General features: G+C 38.5%; 1 protein-coding gene across 1 annotated transcript in view; it reads left to right on the forward strand.

Annotated features, from left to right (window-relative positions):
* Nucleotides 1-23,992, forward strand: part of LOC127628837 (arginine-glutamic acid dipeptide repeats protein-like) — a 231,245-nt gene that overhangs the window by 139,214 nt on the left and 68,039 nt on the right. The window contains 1 exon segment of the mRNA XM_052105758.1: nucleotides 22,927-23,032. Coding sequence (XP_051961718.1) covers nucleotides 22,927-23,032 — 106 coding nt within the window.

Below are 23,992 nucleotides of genomic sequence, written 5' to 3' on the forward strand. Positions count from 1 at the left end.
AAATAAAGCCTTAAAAAACTAGCATTTCTTTTTTTCTTTCCAAAAAAAAAAAAAAAAAGTCAACCACCTGTATGTATGAGACTAGTGTGAGATATATGCTCAAATGTAGAAATTGCACAAAACCTCTGGTATAATTAGAGCGCAGTAGAGCTCTATAGTGAAAATGTGGGTAATGGCAGTTTCTGTTGCATTAGGATAGAATGTGAGCCATTAGATCATACTCATTGTGCAGAGACAAGAGAGCAGATTACAGTGATCAGAATGAGAATTCCAGTCTCCTTTTCTTGATGGCCCAAATTGATTTTTTTATATATTTTATTTTATATATATATATATATATATATAAAGAAATTTCAGAGAAAAGGATGTTATAAGAAAAGCATGGACCTCGGTGTGCAAAAGAGCAGGTTTGGGCTTTTACACTGTCTTTGTGGAACATTTCGATGTGGGGTTTGACTGAGTAATCACTCACACACACACTTCGTATTAGTGCTAGGTGTGTTTGTTTGCTTCTCTGAGAGCAGGCTGGTCAATACTTCAGGGCTGCAATCACAGGAGGCTCTGCAATCAATATCATCACTGTGGGCTGGAAAATGTCCTCCGTGCATGCAGCACTACAGCTGTAAATAGAGAAAGGACAAAAAAAAATTATGCAAAGAAAGAAAAACAAATTCAGGGAGGGGCTGTGCAAGTGGTTGTAAATCTCAGCAAACGAACGGTCTTGCAAACAAACAGTGCTTTTCAGTTATCATACGCGGATTGCTCTGATAGCAGTTTATCACCTCGCCACCACTCCCTGCCTGTGCAGAGCTGTTAGTCAGCCAGCTGGGAGCTGATTGGCTTGCACAATGTGAGTGGGTGGACTCGCATGTTAAAGGACAGAGGGATAATTTACCAACTGCTGCACTAATGATGCTGAGCATTACTGAGCCGGGTGCCATCAACAACCACACCCCCCTCACACACACACTCATACATGTTCATTTCCTCTCTCATAGGCTAAGGACCACATTGAGCTGTCACCTTCTGTTTGCATCGTCCTTCATCTTTGCAGACGTGTGCAGACGTTTCTTTTCTTGTTTTCATTCTAATCTAGTATGATATGGGGAGCCTGGTGCATTGCTGTGCCTGCCTGATGTGACATTAGCTTAGGGGTGGAGGCCAATGCTTCCCTCTGCCAATTGAGATATCAGTTTACTCTGAATGTACTACGGTACTTGATGAAAATGTCAAATGGCTGATGTCTCTGTGGCCCTCCCCCAACCATATGGTCAAATTTTAATGCAGAATTAAGCAAGGGAAATTGTGTGTTCTTGTACACATGCATCTATCTGTGTGTGTGTGTGTGTGTGGGGGGGGGGGGGAGCCCATTACATCTAATTAGATTGACCTCAGCTCTTTTCTGGCAGGATTGTGTAGGCACTCTATAATAAAGAACTAAGGTGGTGGCTACTGGTGAAGAAGAGTTTTTGTGCGTGTGTGTGTCTAAGGATTGAAATACAGCTGAAAGATGGCATGCTGGGAGTGAAGCCACAAGCAGAGAGTCATCCGTGACCCCTGAACTCAAGCTGCCTGTCTCCTCTTCTCCTCCGCAGAGATACTCATCTCCCCTTCTCCTTGACACAGAGCTGAAGCTAGTAAATCCCGATCTTGGACTCTGAAAACTATGCACGTCGACAAGCATATTTGCATTGTTTCCTCTGTCATCGTCTACATAAGGAATCATACAGCCATTCTTTAGTGAACTCCTATATACTGCTTGCATCTGCATCATCTTTTGTGTATGTCTTTCTATGAATATTCATCAGTGATTATCTCAATCTGCCCCGGGTACCATAGTGCCCATGGAGCCAGAGGGCAGAGCTCCAGCTGGCATGCCACAGACCGGTCGGTTTACTGTCTGTCCATACACATGCAAGCGCTCTGACTCATCATAAGGACCTCACACTGCTGCATCTTCTAGAATGTTGAATGTTTACCCACGTCTTAGGTCATATATTCTGGATCAGCATTTAGACTGCTCTTGTTGCCAGCATTTTAATGCTTTGGCTCATTTATGCACAAGATATTATAAAATACATGTTTCGAGAGGTTAAAGGTTAGAGGGAAAAATGGGAAAACACATTTAGAGAGGATGCTGAGTAAAATGAGTTTGATAAATCTTAAGTGAAAATGAGAGTAACACACAATACCTCGGTTTCAAGTAGGGCTGAAACGATTAGTCAGTGTATCGACGTCGACAATAAAAAAAAATTGGTGACAATTTTCTGTTGTCGACTAGTCGTTTGATCTCATTTAACATGAGATTACATTAGACTGTAATGATGGTGCATGAGAGAGTAGCACTGAGGAGAGATCTAAATCACTCAGGTGATTTAGATCGCAAAGAATTATAATGTAAAAATACTAAATAAATACAGAAGCACTCTCATTGTGGAATAAGTGGAGCTGGAGCTGCCACTCTGCTGAAGCAAAACTTGCTTGTTAAACGTCTTTAAAGGAAACACCCCGGTGTTACATCTGAAATTCAGTTATATTTAATGCATTATAGCTTTATTAAAGTTCAAATAATACAGAAGCAGATCTTGTAAATCACTACAAACTCCAAAACTGCCATTTCTCTGTGTGGTCAGTGCCAGTGCAAATGTCCCGATCTAAGGGGGAGAGATTTAAACTGCACCCGACTGAGGCACACTGTTGTGGAGATGTTAATCCCTCAAGCACGCACTTGCTGCAGCTAGATTATAACGTGATAGCTCATGATTTATTGAATCATAATAAATGTCACTGTGCATTTCTTATCGTGAAGAAAATTGGCAATACGCAGCTTTATTAATAAGAGAGAGTTTGTTATGGATTGAAGTGAACAAAGGTGAGAGAGGTAGTCTTCGCTGCATAATACACTGCAACAAAATACATTTTTTATTTTGTTTTGGCTTGTTTTGCTAAATAAATATCTAAAACTTCTTTAAAGCAATGTACATTTTCTTTAGCAGCTATACTGCAGAATAAATATTTGTTATCTGAGAATGTTGAATATAATATATATATAAAAAAAAGATGCATTCACCTGAGAAGCAGCATATAAGATATTTAGACTTGCTTTTAGAGAATAGATCTTGAATACAATATTCTGTCTTTACTGCACTTGCAGAAGTATAACCAAGTGAAAGAATACACATATACAAAATACACTTATTGTATATTTAAGATACATTCTCTTAAAGCATGTTGGAATATCTTATGTTGCTTCTCAAGTAAATGTGTCTTGTTTTAATGATTTTTAGACAATTTTAATTGGGTAAACAAGACAAGACACTTGATGATAATAGATTTTTATGGATAAGATGATTTTTGCAGTGAATTTCTTAACTGAATTAAACTTAATAAAAAGTGTTTTTTCCCTTTAATTCGGTGAATGTCATTTAGAGGTATTTTTAAAAGATTATTTTGTCCTCTTTATTGTTAGTAAACACGTTTAATACCTTTTAACTCTTTCCCCGCCAGCGTTTTAAAAAAAAAGTTGCCAGCCACCGCCAGGGTTTTTGACGATTTTCGCTAAATTTTATTGGCCCGCAGAATATTTTCTTCCATGAATATATGAAGATGCTATATATCACAATAAAGATCTGAGCCTCTGCTTTTAGGCAAAAAAAAGCGATTTTATTTTATCTTTATTTGTTCTTTTTTATTGCGACTTGAACAGAGGTCGGTTTTGTCAAAAACAACATTTCAGACAAAAAGCTGATAAAAAGGCACGTTTATGTCTGATATTTTGAGCTTCTCAATACTCCACTTCTTCATGTTTGAGACGATCGCAGTCTGTTTCTTTGATCAAAGAGTTGCGTACTCTTTCAAAACATGCGGAGGGGTCTTCCTTACCTTATAACACCTAAAACACGGAAACCCGGAAAATTCCGTGTTTGGCGGGGAAGTGTTTTTTCATAAAACACGGAAAATTCCGTGTTTGGCGGGGAAAGAGTTAAGCACAAGGTGGTTAAGAGCTAATGATTAATTGTTGTAGTAATCGCGGAATACACAAATAATCATTCTAATAATCGTTAGATTAATTATCAAAATAATCGTTAGTTGCAGCCCTAGTTTCAAGCCAGCCTAGTAAACTGCCTTGCTATGCACTGCCTATTTAGGCAGTTGCTTTCTTAGGTAGCATCCTAACTAAAATGGAACCTCACTAATGACTGATTTGGATCGCTCTAAATAGACAGTGATATGCGTGCCACACAAGTAGCACTCAGCACACAATTGATTCCAATAGAGTTGATGTTAGCATGTTTCTAAGCTAACAACATGATGCTTTATTAATAAAGTCATAAAAAAAACATAGCTCCTACAGTTTCACCATAGTAACACCATGGTTTAATATTGTAAGGGCATATTCTAAGGTCATGTGTTTTGGTGGAAACCATGGTTTTAAAAAACCACAAAATAACAATGGTGTTACTTCAATAGCTAAACTAATGTATTAAAACCATGGTAAATGTTGTGGGTTACTATGGTTTTAATGTAAATACCATAGTTCATAGTATAACTATGGTTCATTTTTATTTACCGAAACATTTTATTAAAGAAATTGAGGGAATATAAAAATGATTGTTGGGGAATGCAAAACTTCCCTCTCTGTCCTCTAAAGGAATCAGTAGGTAAGATGCATCATTTTAATTAGATTGAATTGTTTTTAGAAAATCATGATGTTAATCTAAACACATTTATAATCTGTTCTGCTTCTTGTAGGATTTTGTTTACTGATCTCATTGATATGCTTTCTGGGATTGCCTTCTCTGCAAAGGATGTTGTTATGCTGCCTTAAAATTAGCACAAAATGTGGTATTTTAAAAGACAACATAATTTACCTACTTAGCTATTGGAATAGCCCTAAGAGTCAGGAATGTGCCTCTAATGCCTTAAAATGCTTACAAGATCACAAGGAAGAGCTCTGGAGACTTCATAAATATTCTCATCAGCTGCACTTAACAGAGTCAGCGACGAAAACGGCATTGGCATTGTTAAATCGGTCTCTGTCTCACCTAAACCTAAACCCAAACAGCTTCACTTGTGTAAAAAAAATAAAACAAATAAATGGTACTGTACTCAGTTCACCAAGCTACATGCACATAAGCCAAAGAAAGGTCAACACACTAATCAGCCCAATCAAATAATCACGGTTAGAGCCAGAGCAGAAAAAAACAAAGCCCTAGGAACAAAGCCCATTGTGTCAGAATACAGAGCTGCAGAGAAATAGAGGAAGGTTTTGCACAGCGTCTGTTACTATGAGCTGCTTTCTCGCTGCAGCTCTGCTCACTCCAGCCCGGCTCACTCCAGCCCAAACACACTGATCGATTAGCCATGGCTTAACCAAGACTTGTCATTTCCTGCCCTCCATTACCGTGCTCCATCACACCCGGCACTGCTCAGCGGCTCATGCTGAAGCCTCAATGCTGGGATTAACCAGTCAACCATGCATGGTTCACTTTTAAACACACACAACCGGTTTCAGTCTCTCCGAATTCTGTCTCTTCTCGCAATCACACTATTTCTTCATTAGGTCTGTATTAATGCCTGTCACCATGCTGCTGCCATTGCCTTTGGTTTACCCCTTTTCACCCCGCCATGATCCTGTCTGTGTTTATCTATGAATGCATGACTGCTCCCCTCCTCGGCAAGTAAAACGACCCAGTCATTAGACCACACTAACAAGGCAGCACATTGTCTCTCTCTGCTTTCATTCAGGAAGTGCGGAGACATGAGCAGGGATTCAAGGCTAAACCGAGCATGGTGCTTGTGCGACTGATCCGTTGTCGCGCGCACTACATATTCAGGACTGGATAAGCTCACAGGCTCATGTGTTTTGCCTTTGTGCTCAAATGTTTGGAAATGTTTCACATTTCTGGGAAGCTGTTCACCAGGACTTGTGCTCTTGTAGTACATTATATCACCAGCTGTGTGACAAGGTTGTGTCAGGGAGCTGTAGAATTATGGAGGAACTCTATACCACGACGGTGACGGGCAAGGTCACGCACACAGAGATCCTGCGTCCCCTGAGCTCACAGGCATTTTCCTCTAAGTCGCAGTGCTTCAGTCCATAAATCTATACTGTCAGCAGCCATTTAGGGCTGGCACAGTCTGCTTTCAGATAACCTGTTATCTATGATGAACGAGAATGTAAAATCAAAAACTTTTGTAGAGATTGAAATGGGTTTGACAACCGTAACTGTCTAGATGAAGCAGATATTCTTTGAATTAGCTGCTAAATGATTATTTGCATCAGTGAGTGTATACGCATGCACACCAATACGTTGAAAACGATAAAAATCAGCTAACTCAAAAAAAAAAAAAAAAATGTCAATGCAAGAAAGCAGTGTTTACATGAGACTTGAAATCTTCTGTTTACACTCTGCATTTGATGTCACAACACTTGCGCACATTGGATAACCTGGTAAGATTGCCAGTAAAGGTGTTTGCATGAATAGAGTATTGGGCATAAATAATTATAGGCTTAAACCGTTTATGACATTACTACTATAAAGGAAAGTCATTTTCATGGCCACACATGTTGTCGACTTATGAAGCATAATCGATGTGAGGTTGTGAACGTTAATGCACATTGTGTGTCCTACAAAATTAGGAACAACTCTAATGGATTCAGCAATTTCTTTGTTTGATTCAAACCGATAATATATATATTTTTATTTTACCAATTTATAGAACTGGCTCATAGTCGTTCAGAGACTACAAATTTATTGTTGCTTGTAGCCAGTGAACAGCACATTAGAAAGACTTGATGTCTGTTTATTGTTTTATTTTGCTATACCCAGTTTTTATCATCTTGTATTCAATTCAGAATACAAACTCTGGGTAAAATATAATTTAATTTGCTCTGCTGCTTTAGATTCAACATTAGAGCAGGAAACACTAACTTGCATTAAAAGCTTTTGTTTGTGTGTTCTGTAAAGCTTTCTGTTTCAGCGTGTTATATCGATAGTCATTTTCAGAGCTGTTAATTTCCTGCTTTTGTCTGTATTCCTTTAAAACAACCACAACAGAAGGAAAAGTCTGCTCACATGTTTTAGAGATAGTTTCTTATCGATAAAGAATCTATTTTTTTTTTTTTTTTTTTTTACGGTACATTGTTGTTTTAATGGAAGCAAAAGAATGTCTGCAGGTTGGTTAGGCACTTTTAATGTGTCTAAAACATTATGCGAACAATAGCCGTAAGTGTCATCATGAAGGAAAAAAAGTGTTTTTCTATTGCAATACAATAACAACCATTTTAAATATTAATGCTGTCTTTTCACCCATTGTTTTGCCTGGAGACTGCTGTCAATCATGTCTTAGGAAGCACGCCTTTCATGTCCAGCCCCCATCATTTCAGTCAGTTACTGAAGTGTTTGAGTTCTAGGTGGGGGTGGAGAGGGGGAAAAAAAATGGAAAAGGGGGGGGGGTGAGCCAGTCACACCTGCTGTGTGTAGCAACCCAACACATGCTGTGATACACATCATAGCCACTACCTCTTCATATCAAACCCACCTGACGTGATATCCCCTAACGTCCAGCTACAGGAAATAGCCTGAAAGATCAAGAATTGGGGTGTGTGAAGGGAGAGGGAGATTATGTGAATTACAGAGAGTCGAGTGTTTTAAGTGTTGCTGCATTTGTTGTGTGATCAGAGCAGCAGGTTTAATAAATGTAGCCTTAGCAGGGAGATCTTAATTATCATTATTTGTGCACCGGACATAGTGTGAGTCATCTCCAAAAAGACAGGAAAGCGTGAACTGAAATCAAACTTCCAACACGTGTTTGTGTTTAAAATGAGTAAGGTGGCTCAAGGAACATATGAGCTCTGTCCCAAAACCTAGTGAGCGGCCTTGCTCTTTACTGTCCTCCTAGGCAGATCTATCTTGTAGGGCATAACTTACAACTTTGGAATGCTCATCAACTCAATAGCATTACTCATGAGAACCATGTGAGATGCGATTCACACTTTATTCTAATACAGTTTGCCATTGGTATGCTTCTAATATGCACAAGTAGATCAGAGCACAATACTTGGCAAACATTTTTTATTTATTTTTTTGGACTTTTGTAATTACTGAATTTATAGTCAACATTTCTTTTCACTTCATCAACCATCTTGGGGGAAAAAGAAAATCCACTCATGAGTAATGTCCAAGCAATGGATTCTGTGATTTCCTTCTATGCAAACAATGCATAAAATGCTGCTTCAGAATTTGACAAAAACAAGGCATCTTAAGTGGCGTTCACGCCAAACACATTTTTGTGTGTGCTTTTTTTCCCATTGTTTTCTCTGAAAACATGTGCATGACAATTTGGCCGTTTCTTTTTTTAATTATTATTATTTTTTTTTTTCAGCATCTCACACAAAACACCATGTCAGGTTAAAAAAAAAAAAACAGCTTTTAAAAGCACATCTCAAGACACCTGCGTCCTTTTATATGCATTGCACTGTGTCTAGCTTTTTTCAGTGCAAGAGTGCATTTGGACTTAATTGCCCCTTAGCATAGTGTTACCGCCTTCATTTCAGAAGAGCATTCACATCGGGAACGCATCTCTGATGCCTTTTAAATGCGTTCTAGGTAGGCAGCTCACTAGGTTTTTGAACACCGCTCGTGTATGATTTGTCACAAGGTGGGTGGTGCAGTTTTATTCTGGTTTTCTTACAATAAAAAATTCCCTCTTTGAACTGCCTAATGCTCATCAATCCAATATAGTGTGTGACAGGCAGATGGGCAGACTTTGTTCAAAGTGAGTCAAGATTTAATATCTAAACAGCAGAGGGAGAGAGAGGCACCCGGTGTTTAGCAGCATAAAGGTCCTGACTGTGCCGGCATCACAGCTGTGACTCCCTCTTCCTCTCTCCCTGACTCCATTTGTTCTTGAAGACAGGCGGAGGAGTAATCTGTATACAGGCTTTTGCAGGGGAAAAACATGTCATAGGCACTTGTTTACCATTATTAGTTTCAGTCTGAAGGTTGAACTCGCTTGATCCAAAGGGAGGATTGAACTGGATGATTGTTACATGAGCCTCTGCTATGCGCCTCTTTTTTAAACTTATGTACCCTGTGGGGGGGTATTTTGTGGTAATGACTGTACTGTAGTACCCGACCGATTTATCGGTCAGCTGATTTTAGCCATTCACCGAGATATCAGTATCGGCGTATATGTTTACTGATATTCTGATAGCAAATTGAACTGCTTTCCATTTAAGAAAAGTGGCAGGTTGCTCTTCAAGAACAAAAGTTGCTCAGCTTTCTGGCAGGAGTGACGGTTCCTCTTCTCATCAAGAACATGAGATGCTGCACTGAATAGTCTCTCTCTCTCTGTGTGATGGTTCTTGGCAGATAAATACCTGCATGCAATCCGTGCAAGCAATGGAAAGCGAACTTTGTTCATGTATCAGTAGTCAAGAGGATTGACGCGTTTGCGTGATATGAGCGTGAAGCAATCGTCTGTGTTCCGCAACTGCTTTCGGGTCCTTGGATAACATATAATGTGCGAGTAAGGGCAGCCGGTGGACTTTCTGGTGCCCCCCCTAGGGAGTTGGTGCATTGGTGCCCTACGCAGACTGCGTAGTATGCGTATAGGGAGCGGCGGTACTGCTTTGAAGTATTTCCACACTGCTGATATCAGCCTTTGCTTGGCAGCGCCGTGATTATGATTAGATCGATTGAGAGTGAAACACAAGCACTGAGGGGCGGGGAGGCATATATTTTCGGCTCATATTTTCTGCCTTTATTCTCTTTCAGCCAAAACAAAAAATTTCATTTTCGGCTGAAATTTTCAGTGGCCAAACTTTTGGTGCATCCCTAATAATAATAATGTCAAATATACTTTGATAAAAACATTTGTTTAAGAAAGCAGCCTTCTGAGTACCTTTTTATAGTCATATCGGTGCAAAATCCACATATAAAAGGTCTATTTTCATTCTAGCTCAAAAATTAACTATATCTGCCACCATATCAGTAATCGGTGAATTTTCCTCCTCCTAAAATCTGTATTGTCTCAAATCCCATATCGGTCGGGCTCTACTGTGCTGTACATTTTTCCGCTTATAACAGTATATGGCTTCTTGCCCAATTAATAAATAAATGCTTCCTCTCCTCAGCAGTGCTGCTCTCACACACCATCGTTAGTTTAGTGCAGTGGTTCTCAACCGGTGGGGCACTCTCCCGGGGGGGCGCGAGTAGGCTACGATGGAAGGGGAAAAAAACTGGAAAAAAAATTTTGGGCACATTTTTTTTATCACTAAACTACTGTCATAATAAGTTATAGTTTTGTATATACATAACTCCTGAATAAAAATGAAAATGTGTTTGGACTGATTTAAAAAAAACAATTTTGAACAAATTTGATTGGTTTGTCGATAGTGAGCGCAAATGCAGGTGATAAGCGGTTTCATTAAGCGAGTCATTGAGTCGTTCATTCAAACGATTCGTTCAAACGGCCGATTCATCAAGAATGAGACAGATGTTTGTGAATGGGTCATTGAATCTTTGACTCAACCGATTCGTTCACAACACTGAATCATTCAAAACACGATTGAGTATTGCTGTGAGATGCGCTATGGCTATGCTGTGATCTTTGTTTGGATCCATCGGATCTATTTTCGCTGCTAAAATAGACCAAAACAGTCATTATTTCGTCTAAAATGTAAGTGACTTAATATTATTAACTTGTTTGTTGAACTGTCATATGAAATCAGTGTCACATTTTCAATCGTGAGGTGATGGTAAATTAAGTGATGGTCAATTGTCAGCTCTCTTGGTCGTCAGGTCGTGTGATGTATGTTGCTGAACTGTATTCAAATGTTATAAATATAAAAACACCACATTTTGAAATTTAACTGCAGTATGTCAATTTAGTTTATTTGTGTGTGCTGCGCTCATAGACTTGAGAAAACGGCGCTCATTTGTTTGATTTCAACCTGTCTTTGTAAGGCCGCGAAACTCATATTTTGCTCCTTGCAGACAGTGCACGCCTTCACACAAAAACTAGACCTCTGGCATGGCCGCATCAGTCGAGGGAACTGCGACATGTTCCTCAGCCTTGCAGACTTTATCACTGATGCAGGCACGTCACACGATTTCTCCTCCCTATTTCCATCAGCGTCTGAGCACCTGTCAGCAATGAGAAAACAATTTGCGACGTACTTTAAAGAGGATTATCGCTCTTTTGCGTGGGTTCGAGATCCGTTTGTGTGCACAGCAAACGAGCTATCAATTGATATGCAGGAACAGCTTATTGAGCTGAAGAGTGACAGTAGACTGAAAGAACTCTTTAGCTCCTGCCCTCTTTCGTCATTCTGGGCAGCATTGATGCAGGAATACCCTGAACTCTGTGACGTCGCCTTGAAGATTCTCCTTCCTTTCGTGTCGACATATTTGTGTGAGGCAGGATTCTCAAAAATGACTGCACTCAAAACGAAATACCGCAATCTGCACAAATCGAGGATGATTTGAGGCTATGTTTATCAAACATTGAACCAAGAATTGAGGATCTTTGCAAGGCAAAGCAGGCTCAGGTCTCACATTAACATCACCTACCAGCAAGCTTCTGTAAAAAATGCAGATGATGCCTACTATTAGGCCTAGTAATAATAACAATAATAAAGCATAAATTAATATCAGAGGTCTGGTGCCAATTATAGCAATAGCCTAGTAATGATAACAGGCCTACTGATGATGATGATGATGATGATAATAATAATGAATAATAATAATAACAATAAAGCATGTAACCTCATATAATTATATACCAATAGCCTAGTAATGATGATAGGCCTACTACTACTCATAATAATAATAATAATAATAATAATAATAATAATAATGCCTGCAAGCTCACATTAGAAGTCTGGTGATACTGCAAATTATAATAATAATAATAATAATAATAATAACAACAATAAAGCATGGGGCGGGGCAGGGGGCACTGGGGCCCCAACTGCAATGAACCAGCTTTGGGGGGGCCCAGCTTGCAAAAGGTTGAGAACCCCTGGTTAAGTGTGATCTCATATTAACTTGTGATGAGATCATATGACTATTCGACTTAAATTTCTTTGTCTAATGTCGACTAATCGCTTCAGCCCTACTTTGTGGTGAAGGCTACATGTTTTCATTCTCAGGCTTCATTTAGGGCTTATGTTTTTCCTCTCTTTGTCATACACGCACATACAGCTGTGAGCCGAGGTCCAGATGGAAGTGCTTGTGTGTGTATACAGTATGGAGAGGGCTGTGTCTGGTCTGTGTCTGAAAGGCAATTAAAAAGAGATCGAGCGAGCTTGCACTGGGTGGAAACTGTCTTGGGCACATCCATCATGTGAGAGATAGTTGGCCCTTCCTGCCTTCTTGCTCCTCACTAATCATGTCATGTTTGAAGAGAAGATTAGCTCATAGATATGTCCCCTCTGATGCCACCAACACAACATATTCTGCACTTAATGTGCACCAGGCGTAACAAGCTTCATTGTTCTCTCCTGTTATGCTCAGTACTCTAGGCTCTGAATCTGAGCGCCGGGCTGTTTGGATTCTTCACATGCCTTCTCTGCAACACGATCAGAGCCAAAGCTTTCACTCAGATCCGTTGGCAAGTTTAAGAAAATATTTTCCGCTGCCATCTTCTCCAGGATGTGAGAAGTCCTGCCTTTCTTCAGCTCCTCTGCTTTGGCATGGTTCTGAACAGAAACAGAAAAGCGCACACCATAAAAGTTAGAAAGTAAACACACATTTCCTGCTAAACTGCACTAGGTGGAGAGTTGTAGGGTCTGGCTTTGCTTAGCAGTGGGTTAGTTATATGAAGAGAGAGTGAGGGCCTGGGCTGTTGTTTTTACCATCTCCTGTTAATGTGGAAGCCATGTGACCACGCCAAACTGCCTTTGTTTACAGATAAGACCTCCCAGCACTGTAGTTTTTTACTTCAGTCAACAGTTCTGAAGTAAAAATCCCATTTATTTTCTCCATAGGTGAATTGATTTTAAAAGATAATTTGAATAAAATTGAAGTCAGAACTTTATATACAGTATATAGCTTAGCCAAATACATTTAAACTCAGTTTTTCACAATTCCTGACATTTTATCGTGGAAAATATTCCCTGTCTTAGGTCAGTGAGGATCACTATTTTAAGAACGTGAAATTTCAGAATAATAGTAGAGAATTTTTATTTCTTATCTCTTTCATCACATTCCCAGTGGTTCAGAAGTTTACATACATTTTGTTAGTATTTGGTATCATTGCCTTTAAATTGTTTAACTTGGGTCAAATGTTTTGGGTAGCGTTCCACATCGTTCTCACAAAAATTGTTCCAGACAGAACTGGTGTATCGGAGTCAGATTTGTAGGCCTCCTTTTCACACGTTTTCAGTTCTGCCCACAAATTTTCTATCACATTGAGGTCAGGGCTTTGTGATGGCCACTCCAATTCTTTGACTTGGTTGTCATTAAGCAATTTTGCCACAAATTTGAAGGTATGCTTGGGGTCATTGTCCATTTGGAAAACTTATTTGTGACCAAGCTTTAATTTCCTGGCTGATGTCTTGAGATGTTGCTTAAATATATCAAAATACATTTCCTTCCTCATGATGCCATCTATTTTTTGAAGTGCACCAGTCCCTCCTGCAGCAAAGCACCCCACAACATGATGCAGCCGCCCCTATGCTTTATGGTTGGGATGGTGTTTTTCAGCTTGCAAGCCTCACCCTTTTTCCTCCAAACATAATGATGGTCATTATGGCCAAACATTTACATTTTTGTTTCATCAGACCAGAGGACATTTCTCCAAAAGGTAAGATCTTTGTCTCTATGTGCACTTGCAAACTGTATAGGACACATTTTACTGTGGATATAGATACTTGTCTAGCTGTTTCCTCCAGCATCTGCGCAAGGTCCTTTGCTGCTGTTCTGGATTGATTTGCACTTTTCGCACCAAACTACATTAATTTCTTGAGACAGAATGTGTCTCCTCCTTGAGAGTTATGATGGCTATTATTGTTTGCTCAGATGAACATGGTACCTTCAGGCATTTGGAAATTGCTTAAAAGGATAAACCAGACTTTTGGATGTCGGTTTTTGCTTTTGGAGGTCTTTGCTGATTTCTTTTGATTTTCCCATGATGTCAAGCAAAGAGGCACTGAATTTGAAGTTGGGTCTTAAAATACATCCACAGGTACACCTCCACTTGACTCCAATTATTCAATTAGCCAATCAAGAGCTATATGGCTAATTGCCTAAAGGCTTGACATCCGTTTCTGGAATTTTCCAAGCTGCTTAAAAGCACAGTTAACTAAGTGTATGTAAATTCTGACCCACTGGAATTGTGATAGTCAAATTAAAAGTGAAACAATCTGTCTGTAAACAATTGTTTGAAAAATGACTAATGTCATGCATAAAGTAGATGTCCTAAATGACTTGCCAACACTATAGTTTCCTAATATGAAATGTGGAGTGGTTAAAGAGTTTTAATGACTTCAACCTTAAGTGTATGTAAACTTCTGACTTGAACTGTATTTTGTGCTCTGAGGTTGTAAATCAATGGTATATGCTTATGTTAAAGCCCTCCTCCTGCGTTATTTCAACTTAATTTTAGTTTTTTAAATTGCATTTTAATTGCGAAATTCCTTGTGAAAAATTACAGTACCCATGTTGCTGAAGAGAAACTAGGGGTGGGTAAAAAATTTTTTTTTCCTGATGCATCACGATCTTCATTTGAACTATATCGATATCTATTCTTATATCCCAAGATCAATCTTTCACTCAGTGCGCGCAACCCTCCACTACAGTGAGAGGAAATCGCTCACATTTGCAACCAATTTTTTTTTATTCTAACCACTGATGTGGTAAAGCCATCAAAGTCCTCAAGTTAACATGCGCTCATTTAAAGGTGTTAATAGAAATGGCATTTTTTTGTTGAAAAGACATTACCGGTTTTAGCATGTTCAAATACTTGTAAATAGTACAAATTATGCAATTTAACAATAAATATGTGACAAATTTTATATAAAATCTAATATCTTATTTATTGATTTGGATATATGTATTTGTTAATTTTTAAAAAGCCAAAATGTGACAAATTATAAAAAAATGTAGAGTAAAATGTTATATTTTCCTAATAAACCTAGTTAAAAGGTCCACTGTATAATTAACAGCATTAGCTGTGAAATAATTTATTTTATATGCAAGCAAAAGGGACATTATAACCGAAATAAATCCATATGAATCGATATTGAATCGAATCGAGAGCTTGTGAAGCGAATTTAATTGGGAAATCTGAATCAACACCCATCCCTAAGAGAAACACTTCGACAATCAGAGAATCACAGCCAACAAATTGTGCCAAAAGAGCTCTGCAAAGCACTGTAAATGATGCAATCGAGTCTCCCTACACTGTCAAACTACTAGTGTGTGTGTGTGTGTGTGTGTATATATATATATATGTGTGTGTGTGTGTGTGTATGTATAAATGTGTGTGTGTGATTATATTATATGATGTGTGTATATATATATATTAATATTTTGCAATATATTTTAAATATATTGTTTCTATACTTATAATTAACAACTTAAAATATATATTTTTTTCAAATTGATATAAATTGATTGATATTGATATATTTTTTTACATTTTTCAAATTGATTATCATTTACAATGCTTCATGGGATTGTAGTTCATGCCCCCATTAGAGACATTAAGTGTACAGTTTTGTACATTTTTTTTTTTATTTTTTAATTTTTTTTTTATTTAAACTGAAGTTTGTAATGTTGTAATTCACCTCGGAGTTGGTTGGTTTTGGTTTTAATGAAATCCCTATAGGAAAAAATGTATATGGAGAATATACTTCTGGAACCAAGATGACTGACAAAGTGTTATGCTCTATTACCACTGCAGCCATGTTTAATGATTACACTAAACAGGCGCTAGCTTGGTAAAATGTCAGCTAGCTGCATGGAGCATCGGGTCACAGAGATGGGAGGTTCTACACACCAGAGGACAGCCATCTCAATATTAGTACCTTCAGCAATAGCGTGTAATAAACCGTGACTAACTGAAATGCTGTGTGCATTCACTTCATTTAATTTCCTTCTTATTACAACCTTGGTTCCAAGCAATGCTCGAAAGCCGCCTTCTGTGTGCGCCTCTTTAATTCTCCCATCACTAATGAAATACTACTCACACTTTTCTCTCATGTGTGCCACACATGAGGTTGTTATTATTAGCCCACTTGCTCCCTGTAGGAGACAGTTGTTGGAGTGTTTGTGGAGTTAGCCATACACCTTTGGAGGGGACTCCACCCTGCTCCCAACAGACTCAAAGTCCAGCTTCAGCCTCTTATAGCACTCCCCTTGGACTCTAACACTGGCTGTGCTGTAATTACTGTTGCCTGCTCAGTCTACTTCTTACCATACCACCTCCCCCATCCTTCCCCTTTTCTTCTCTCTTCTGCCCTCTTCAGGCCATGCTTGTATCCTCTGACATAGCATGTGTGTGAGACATGGTTTGGGTATTGTGAACTATTGTCAACTATGCCAAGAGAGACCAAACATTTCTGAAAGAGACTTAAACTGGGGGATCCAGCTCTCACAATGTTCAAGTCACTTCTAGTTATCAAAAATGGTGCCTCATTGCAGCAGCTGAAGAATGTTGGTGCTTGAGTCATTCGGTGTCAACTCAACCAGAGGTCCCAGGCTAAAAAAATTATTTGGACAATTTATTTTATGGTAAAAAGATAAATACACACACAAGCTTTTGAATGCCTAATTCCCAATGTGCTTTTAAGTCCTTGTGGTCACGAATTCCAGCTGCCTCAGTGTCTGAGATAGTCAACCCACGCATCTTATCACGTGGCTGGAGCATGTTGCCACGGAGACATAGTGCATGTGGAGGCTTCATGCCATGAACCGCAGCATCCACGCGCAACTCACCATGCGCCCCACCGAGAGCGAACCACATTATAGCGACAACGAGGAGGTTACCCCATGTGAATCTATCCTCCCTAGCAACCGGGCTAATTTGGTTGCTTAGGAGACCTGGCTGGAGTCACTCCGCATGCCCTGGGATTCGCACTAGAGAACTCCAAGGGCAGTAGCCAGTGTCTTTACCGATATTAAGATATCATTAATACTTATAGGCACTCCAACTTTAGAAAAACAACAAGGTTTATTTATTTATTTTATTCACACCATTGGCATATAATGCAACAAGGGGTGCTGAAGCCAATTGAAGACCTACCTTTCTTTGTTTAAATAAATAATGATGCTGCCATAACGGTTTCAAGGTTTCACAATATATGATAATATACAATTATCATTCCGTTGAAATCTTCTCATTGTGTATTGCATAAATATAAAGAGATTTTATTTAGAACTTTTTTAAAATCCAAATCAGTCTAATTAAAACAGAATCAGCCTTTCTCGTGTTACATTCGACTGTCACTCAGTGACATGCATTTGTCGTGAGCGCTGCACATCACAAGCACTTCAGAAGTGCACCATACAGATATGTCCGAGCCTAAACCTTTATTTCTGCCACCAAAGCAGTTGCAGTCCACTGTTACTTTGGGTATGCTAAAGACCCACGATGCACCATCAATGTTGATTGTTACTCAATGAGTCGTCATGAGCACCATCCCACGGAATTTGCGGAGATGAATGTAAGTGGAAATACAGTATACAGGATAATAAATTATAAATAAAAACACCAGATTCAATGTAATTTTACATGATTTGTAATTACTAGTTATGTTTATGTTTTGTCACCTTCACAAATGCAGCAAACAGATTTAAAACACTCATTCAACATTACAATGTGCCAACTGTTTGATCATTCAGTGCAGTGCAATAGGAGGCCAACAATGTGTTTGATACGTCTAATAATGTTTTATTTGTAAAAAAATACTGTAGTACTAAATAGGGTTTACAATGTGCTTGGCTTTTGGTGTGCAGGTGACAGTTGACAGTGAAACTGTGGTAGAAAATACACATTATTGGGCAAAATGCCAATAAATAAACTGCAATTGAATAATGTATTTTCAGCAGGTATTGTTTAGAATTTAACTAAATGCAACAAATTACTGAATGCATATCTGGGCAATGCCTGGCCAATAATCATTCAATTAAAAAAAAAAAAAAATCATAAAACAATAACAAAATATGTTTTTAGTTATAATCATCAGACTACTGTACATATAGCAATTTTTGTTTTTTATTATTGTTTTATCTGTTTGTGATTTTTGTATTTTTATATTTTTTTACTTCGTCGGTTTAAGAGAGTGCCCTGGTGTTCAAGATCAAAAGTTAAAGGATTAAAGTTGAAAAAATATCCAAGACATATTTCAAGAATTGGTAATAACTGAAACATTTTTCATAACCAAATATTAAACTGCTAATAATATGATCAATGCAACTGAATACCGTTATACAGTAATACCATGGTAATTTTTGTGATGGTTATCATACCATGAAAATATCATACCTTTACACCCCAATATTCTGGTGGTACCACAGAAATATACAACAAACTAAATGGTAAATGTCGCTGCAGTGGCATGGGGTGTAAAGACTGTGTGTGAATGTGCACTGCTGTCTTAGTGACTGCGGTTCAAACCCTCCTTTTGTCCACATCTTTTTCCCCATCCGATTTCTTGTTTCCACTCTTAATATTTTGTTTAATACTAAAAATAATAGATAAAAATGAATATAAATGTTGATTTCATAACAGTGATTTGGTCATGGTGAATGTCGGGGAGTACAGAGAAGAGTTTGATCTGGAGGTGGGCTCTTTTGATTGCACTCATTCCCTTGGCTTGGCATCAATTGTGTGTAGATTGCATTACTGTATTACTAAAATTGTAGTAACCATGTTTTGGGCAGAAATCACTTTTAATGTAGTGTGTCTGTGGGACTCTAAATATACACAATAAACACACAGCAGTGATACCCATATACTGTATGTTAGTATTTAAATATTGCTGCAAATAGTATCTGACACTATTTGCACCAGGTTGCAATTAGTATCTACTAGGGCTGCCCCCGACCAAAGATTTTCCTAGTCGACTAGTTTTCGCAGGTTTATGATATGAATTTAATTACTTATATATATTTTGGGGGGCATCAGAAAATGGTTTGCGTTCCAGGGCTGAGAAAGAATGTTATAAGTAACACTGTTGTAAAACCATCTTTCAAGTAGTTGAACAATACCCATTTTAAATGCACTTTCCGGTTTCATTTGAATATTTAGTTAAAAAAATTATAATAATAAAGTTCAAAGTTTGAAATCAAGGTGTCTTGCTTTATTGTGTAGGCTTAACCCTAACCCTGCTTAACGAAAATTACCCCATAGTACCACCTAGCATCCAACCGTCATTTTCCTGCTGAGTTTTTTTTTTTTTTTTTTCTGTGACCAACCAAACAATCAAAACTTGACCAAAACTCCTCTCATCGACTAACCTTTGGTCGACTATCGGGGGCAGCCCTAGTATCTACCATTATTTGCACCAGGGTTGGGGTGTAAATAATATCTTCCACAATTTGCACTGAGGTGTAAATAGCATGTGAGTTTGAGCTGTTCTGGGATCAGCCAATTGAGGCAAGAGACTGGTAGGCGAGAGAACGCTGTGTGGAATATCACTAATCAATTCAGCATTGTAATTGTAATGGGCTCCTTGCTGCTGCCCCTGCTTCAGAGTGCTTATCTTGATCATTTGATTCTGCGCAGTGATCTGCTCAGTATAACATGCAAACATAATTAGGGGCTGATAATAAAACGGTCATATCCAACTTGAGAGCAGCAAAAGGAAAGGGTTGCACGATTCAGCCACATACAGTTATTTAGTTTTGTTTTTTCAGCAATCAGGGATCTGTTTGGAAGTTGCGTATTTAAATAGCTTAGTTATTTTCTATTTCTTGGAATCAATGTTTAATTGGGTTAGTATTAAATGGGTAGTTCACCCAGAATGCAAGTTCTGTCAACATTGACTCCCCATGTTGTTCCAAACCGAAAGGAGATGTTAGGCAGAATGTCAGCTAGGGTTGTGCCGATGGACGATATCATCGTCCATCGTGATGGCTGACCAACATCACGATGTAGAGCCACCATCGTGATGCCACGCCCCCTTTTGCGAGTCTTGCTAGTATGACTCACTAATCCTAGTCTCTTCTATAGTTAACCTAAAAACTTTGCAGGGATTGCTCTGTAAATTAAATCGAGAATATAACTAATGCATATATGCTATTTTAAATACTGTAGTATATGCCAGAGACGTGACGTGTAAGTCTGTGAAAATACCGTGTCAGGCAGGCTACACAAATATTGATTTTGACATTGTTAGCTGCTTGTCTTTTTTTTACATGTCTTACACTGTACATTTAGATTAAAATATTTTATGTTGTGGGCTACAAGAAAATACTTTATTAGTAGTTGTAGTGTCTCAGAAAATCTTGCTCATTGTCACATAGCTCTTGTATACACTGAAGCGGCAGTTTAAGATAAACCCAGACCAGCGAACGTCAAATAACTTTTGTCTGGTTAATACTTTTAAAGAAAAATTTCCTTGGCCATAAATCCATAATGTCAAATCAAATGAAAGAAACAAGGTGAATATGAATAACACACATTTATTAAAACAGAAGAACAACAAATAAAGAACAAGAAAACGGGAACAACACTCAGACCGAAACTCGGCATTAACATTTCACTTATAATTAGCAGCACAATTAACTTCAGCACAGGCTACAAAATAAATTATGTTATTGAAATATTGTAAAGTGGTCATATGAACTACACAAATGAATGTTTAAAAAATAATATGCAAAATCGAATAGCTCCAGAACGGATGGCTGAAAAAATGCGTAAAGAAGTCTAATATCTTTCACCATAGACCATGTTTAAATTTCGATGTTTCTGGCCAGAAATACCAACATATTCACTTTATCTGGTTTTAATAAGCTGCGGATTGGAGTAACTACACTACCCGCTGTGCTGAAGACCCGCTCTGATGGAGTACTGGTAGCATACATATTACAGATATTTCCGTGCTAATCTTGCCATGAACGGAAACCTTTTGTCGCTCGCTTTTCCACCAAGTCAGCGGGTCCTCTTCCCCATCAATGGCCATTTCCTGCAGGTACTTGGTCATTTCTGCCTCGACCTTTTGCTCATCAGTAAGTAAAATAATGAAATTATAGTTTTTAAGTGGAAAATAGTATTTATGTAAAGAGATATATTAAAATAAATAGTGCACAACTCTTCTTAAGTGAAAGCTAAAAAAAAAAAAAAAATGCTTCACGTGTCGTGCAACCTACTGATAAAGCGCCGACGAGTCATTAGTTGGGTTAGTAAAATAACGAAATTATAATTTTTCATATAATTTTTGAAAATGATATGAAATTATATACCCACCCCCACCGACGATATCATCGTCCATCGCGATGTTTTACTGTCAACATCGTCAACTGCCAATTTAGGGGACATCGCCCAACCCTAATGTCAGCCTCAGTCACCATCCACATGGATATTTTTTCCTTACAATGAAAGTGAATGGTGCCTGAAGCTGACATTCTGCCTAAAATCTCATTTTGGGTTGAACTGAATTTTTTTTTCTCTGAACTATATCTCTAACCTCCTCAAACTCATTCATGCCATTTAATTCATTTCATTTTCTTTGTTTCAGTATTTTTTGGGGTAAATGTTAATTTCTGATGTTGTAAATTAAGGAGAGAATTTCACTGGTTCTGGTCTCCATCAGCCTACTTCCTCATAGATATCTGTGAACTCAACTGAACTGAGGCAGTCAGAGGCTCTGAAATACCCCGGAGGAGCACAGGTTGTCTCCCCATCTGCAGTGTAATAAGCACTGACAACACCTCTGATGACACATAGAAGTGGCCCAGTTTGAGGCTGCCCAACTGAGAGCTGTATTTTAATATAATTTGAAAGTGGCACACGTTTTTGTTTTTAGATTCCTTTCATTCTTCTTCATTAAAGCCAAGGATTCTTGCCTTCAACTTGGTTTTGACAAAAGATTACTTTGTTTGAAAATTTGTTTTTCTTGTATGGATTTGTGCACTAAAAGAAAGAACTTATTTGTGCTCTCTAAGTAGTTTCCACTGACCTCAGTAAAGGTAGTAGAAGTCTTGGAATTTCTCAACAGTTAGCTCACCCCCATCTGCCCCCCTTTTTAGCAGCCATAGCTGCATGAAGTGAATTGGGCTTTAAATAAAAAAAATACCCTTGGCTCTCTGATCTACCCAGGATGTTTTTTTTCTTTTTCACTGGACTGGCACGGTGGCATACTCTGCCTTTGTGGGGAATTTGGTCATCTGTAGTCATGTTAAAGATGACTGTGATTTCTGGCTGCTGCTCCTGGGGCCTTGTCGCCAATGTGGTTCCTTTTAATGTCCTTTTAAACCGTTTGAATGGTCAGTCAGGTTTGTGTGAGGGGATAATAAATATTTCATGTCTGGGAATAAAAACAGTGTTTTGCCCTTTTCTTCCCTCTCCCTGGCCCCTCTTGGAAGTGCCTCTGGGACGTCTGTGTGACTCAGTGCTGCCACTTGCTGGTAATTTTAGTGTAGTGTAGCGAGTGGCACTGCATGCAGTCCCCCGAACAGACAGCGGGTGGCAGATCAAAGTGCAGCTGATGTGTTTGGCTCGAGTCAAAGCTGGCCTCATTGTGTTTAGACATGTATTTATCATACTTTTAGAACAATGAGTGCATTCTCTGTGGCAAGAGCTTTTCTGTTTCTTAAATTTTCACCCTCCATGTTTACTCACCTCCCTCTCCCACACATGGTCATCAAGCTGTTTACTCTATTAACAAACGAAATGCTTTCAGTCCCTTTTTAATTTATTTTATTTAATATTTAATTTAAAATATTATATATTTTTTTCTTTTTTCCCCAGAGTAAACGTGACCATCTGTTAATGAATGTGAAATGGTACTACCGCCAGTCTGAGGTACCTGACTCTGTCTACCAACACCTGGTGCAGGACCGCAACAATGAGAATGGTAAGTGTGTGTGTGTGATGCACAACTGGATTGAAAGGTCCCGCTCATCCCTATTATTTACAAAACCACCCTTGGTTATTGGTTTGTAAAGTTTAATAGAGAACAGCATCTCCTGCCCTTGTTTCCCTGGTAACGCTCCCTCAAGAGCGACAGCGGGACCGTGAAGTGCAAATAACTTCAGTGTAATGTGCCCTCAGAGCTCTCATTCTCCCCGCTATCAGCAGCAAATCTGAGCTTGATACACACATCAGGCAGTAATAACAGGCTGTGAGCTCTGCTGGGCTAGTGCTTTGGCACTTTGATTCATGCCGCACTCTAATAAAGCATTAGGAAGGCCTTTCGTTTCTGCCAGCCAGTTGGAGAGGAGCAGCCACCACCTGCTGCATCTCTGACTTGGCTCACGTGGTGGTCATTGTTGCTGGTACTAATGCCACCTGACGACATTCCAATGTGGATCTAGATTAGATTTGTTTTAGCCTTGTGAAATTGTGTGAAAATATTATTTCTGACAACCAGTTGTTGCATCAATTCCACCATACCAATTTTGCCCCTTATATATTCCTTTCAAAGGTTACTGTACTAGTTTACTGATCAACAACAGTGCCAGCATGCTTGAGATAAACAATGTTTAAAAAATCAAAGAAAATTCAAGGTAAATCACTTATGAATAAAGTAATAATAATAATAAATCATAACAAAAGTTCCTAAATTATGCAAAAAGTGTGAATATTTTTTAATTGTGTGTGTTTAGGATATTTAAAATGGTAACTTTAAAATTAGCTGTAACAAGGTTCTTAAGATGGGCAAGGAGGAGGTGGCTGAACAGTCAACGTAAAACTTTAATAACAAACTGAACTCAAACATAACATAAACTGCAAAACAAACAATGATGCGCACGCACACACAGCTTCATGCGTTTTTCTCTATTATTAAGCACAATACTATACTGTGGTGGGACTT

The sequence above is a fragment of the Xyrauchen texanus genome, chromosome 35 (assembly GCF_025860055.1).
Source record: "Xyrauchen texanus isolate HMW12.3.18 chromosome 35, RBS_HiC_50CHRs, whole genome shotgun sequence".
Lineage (NCBI taxonomy): Eukaryota > Metazoa > Chordata > Actinopteri > Cypriniformes > Catostomidae > Xyrauchen > Xyrauchen texanus.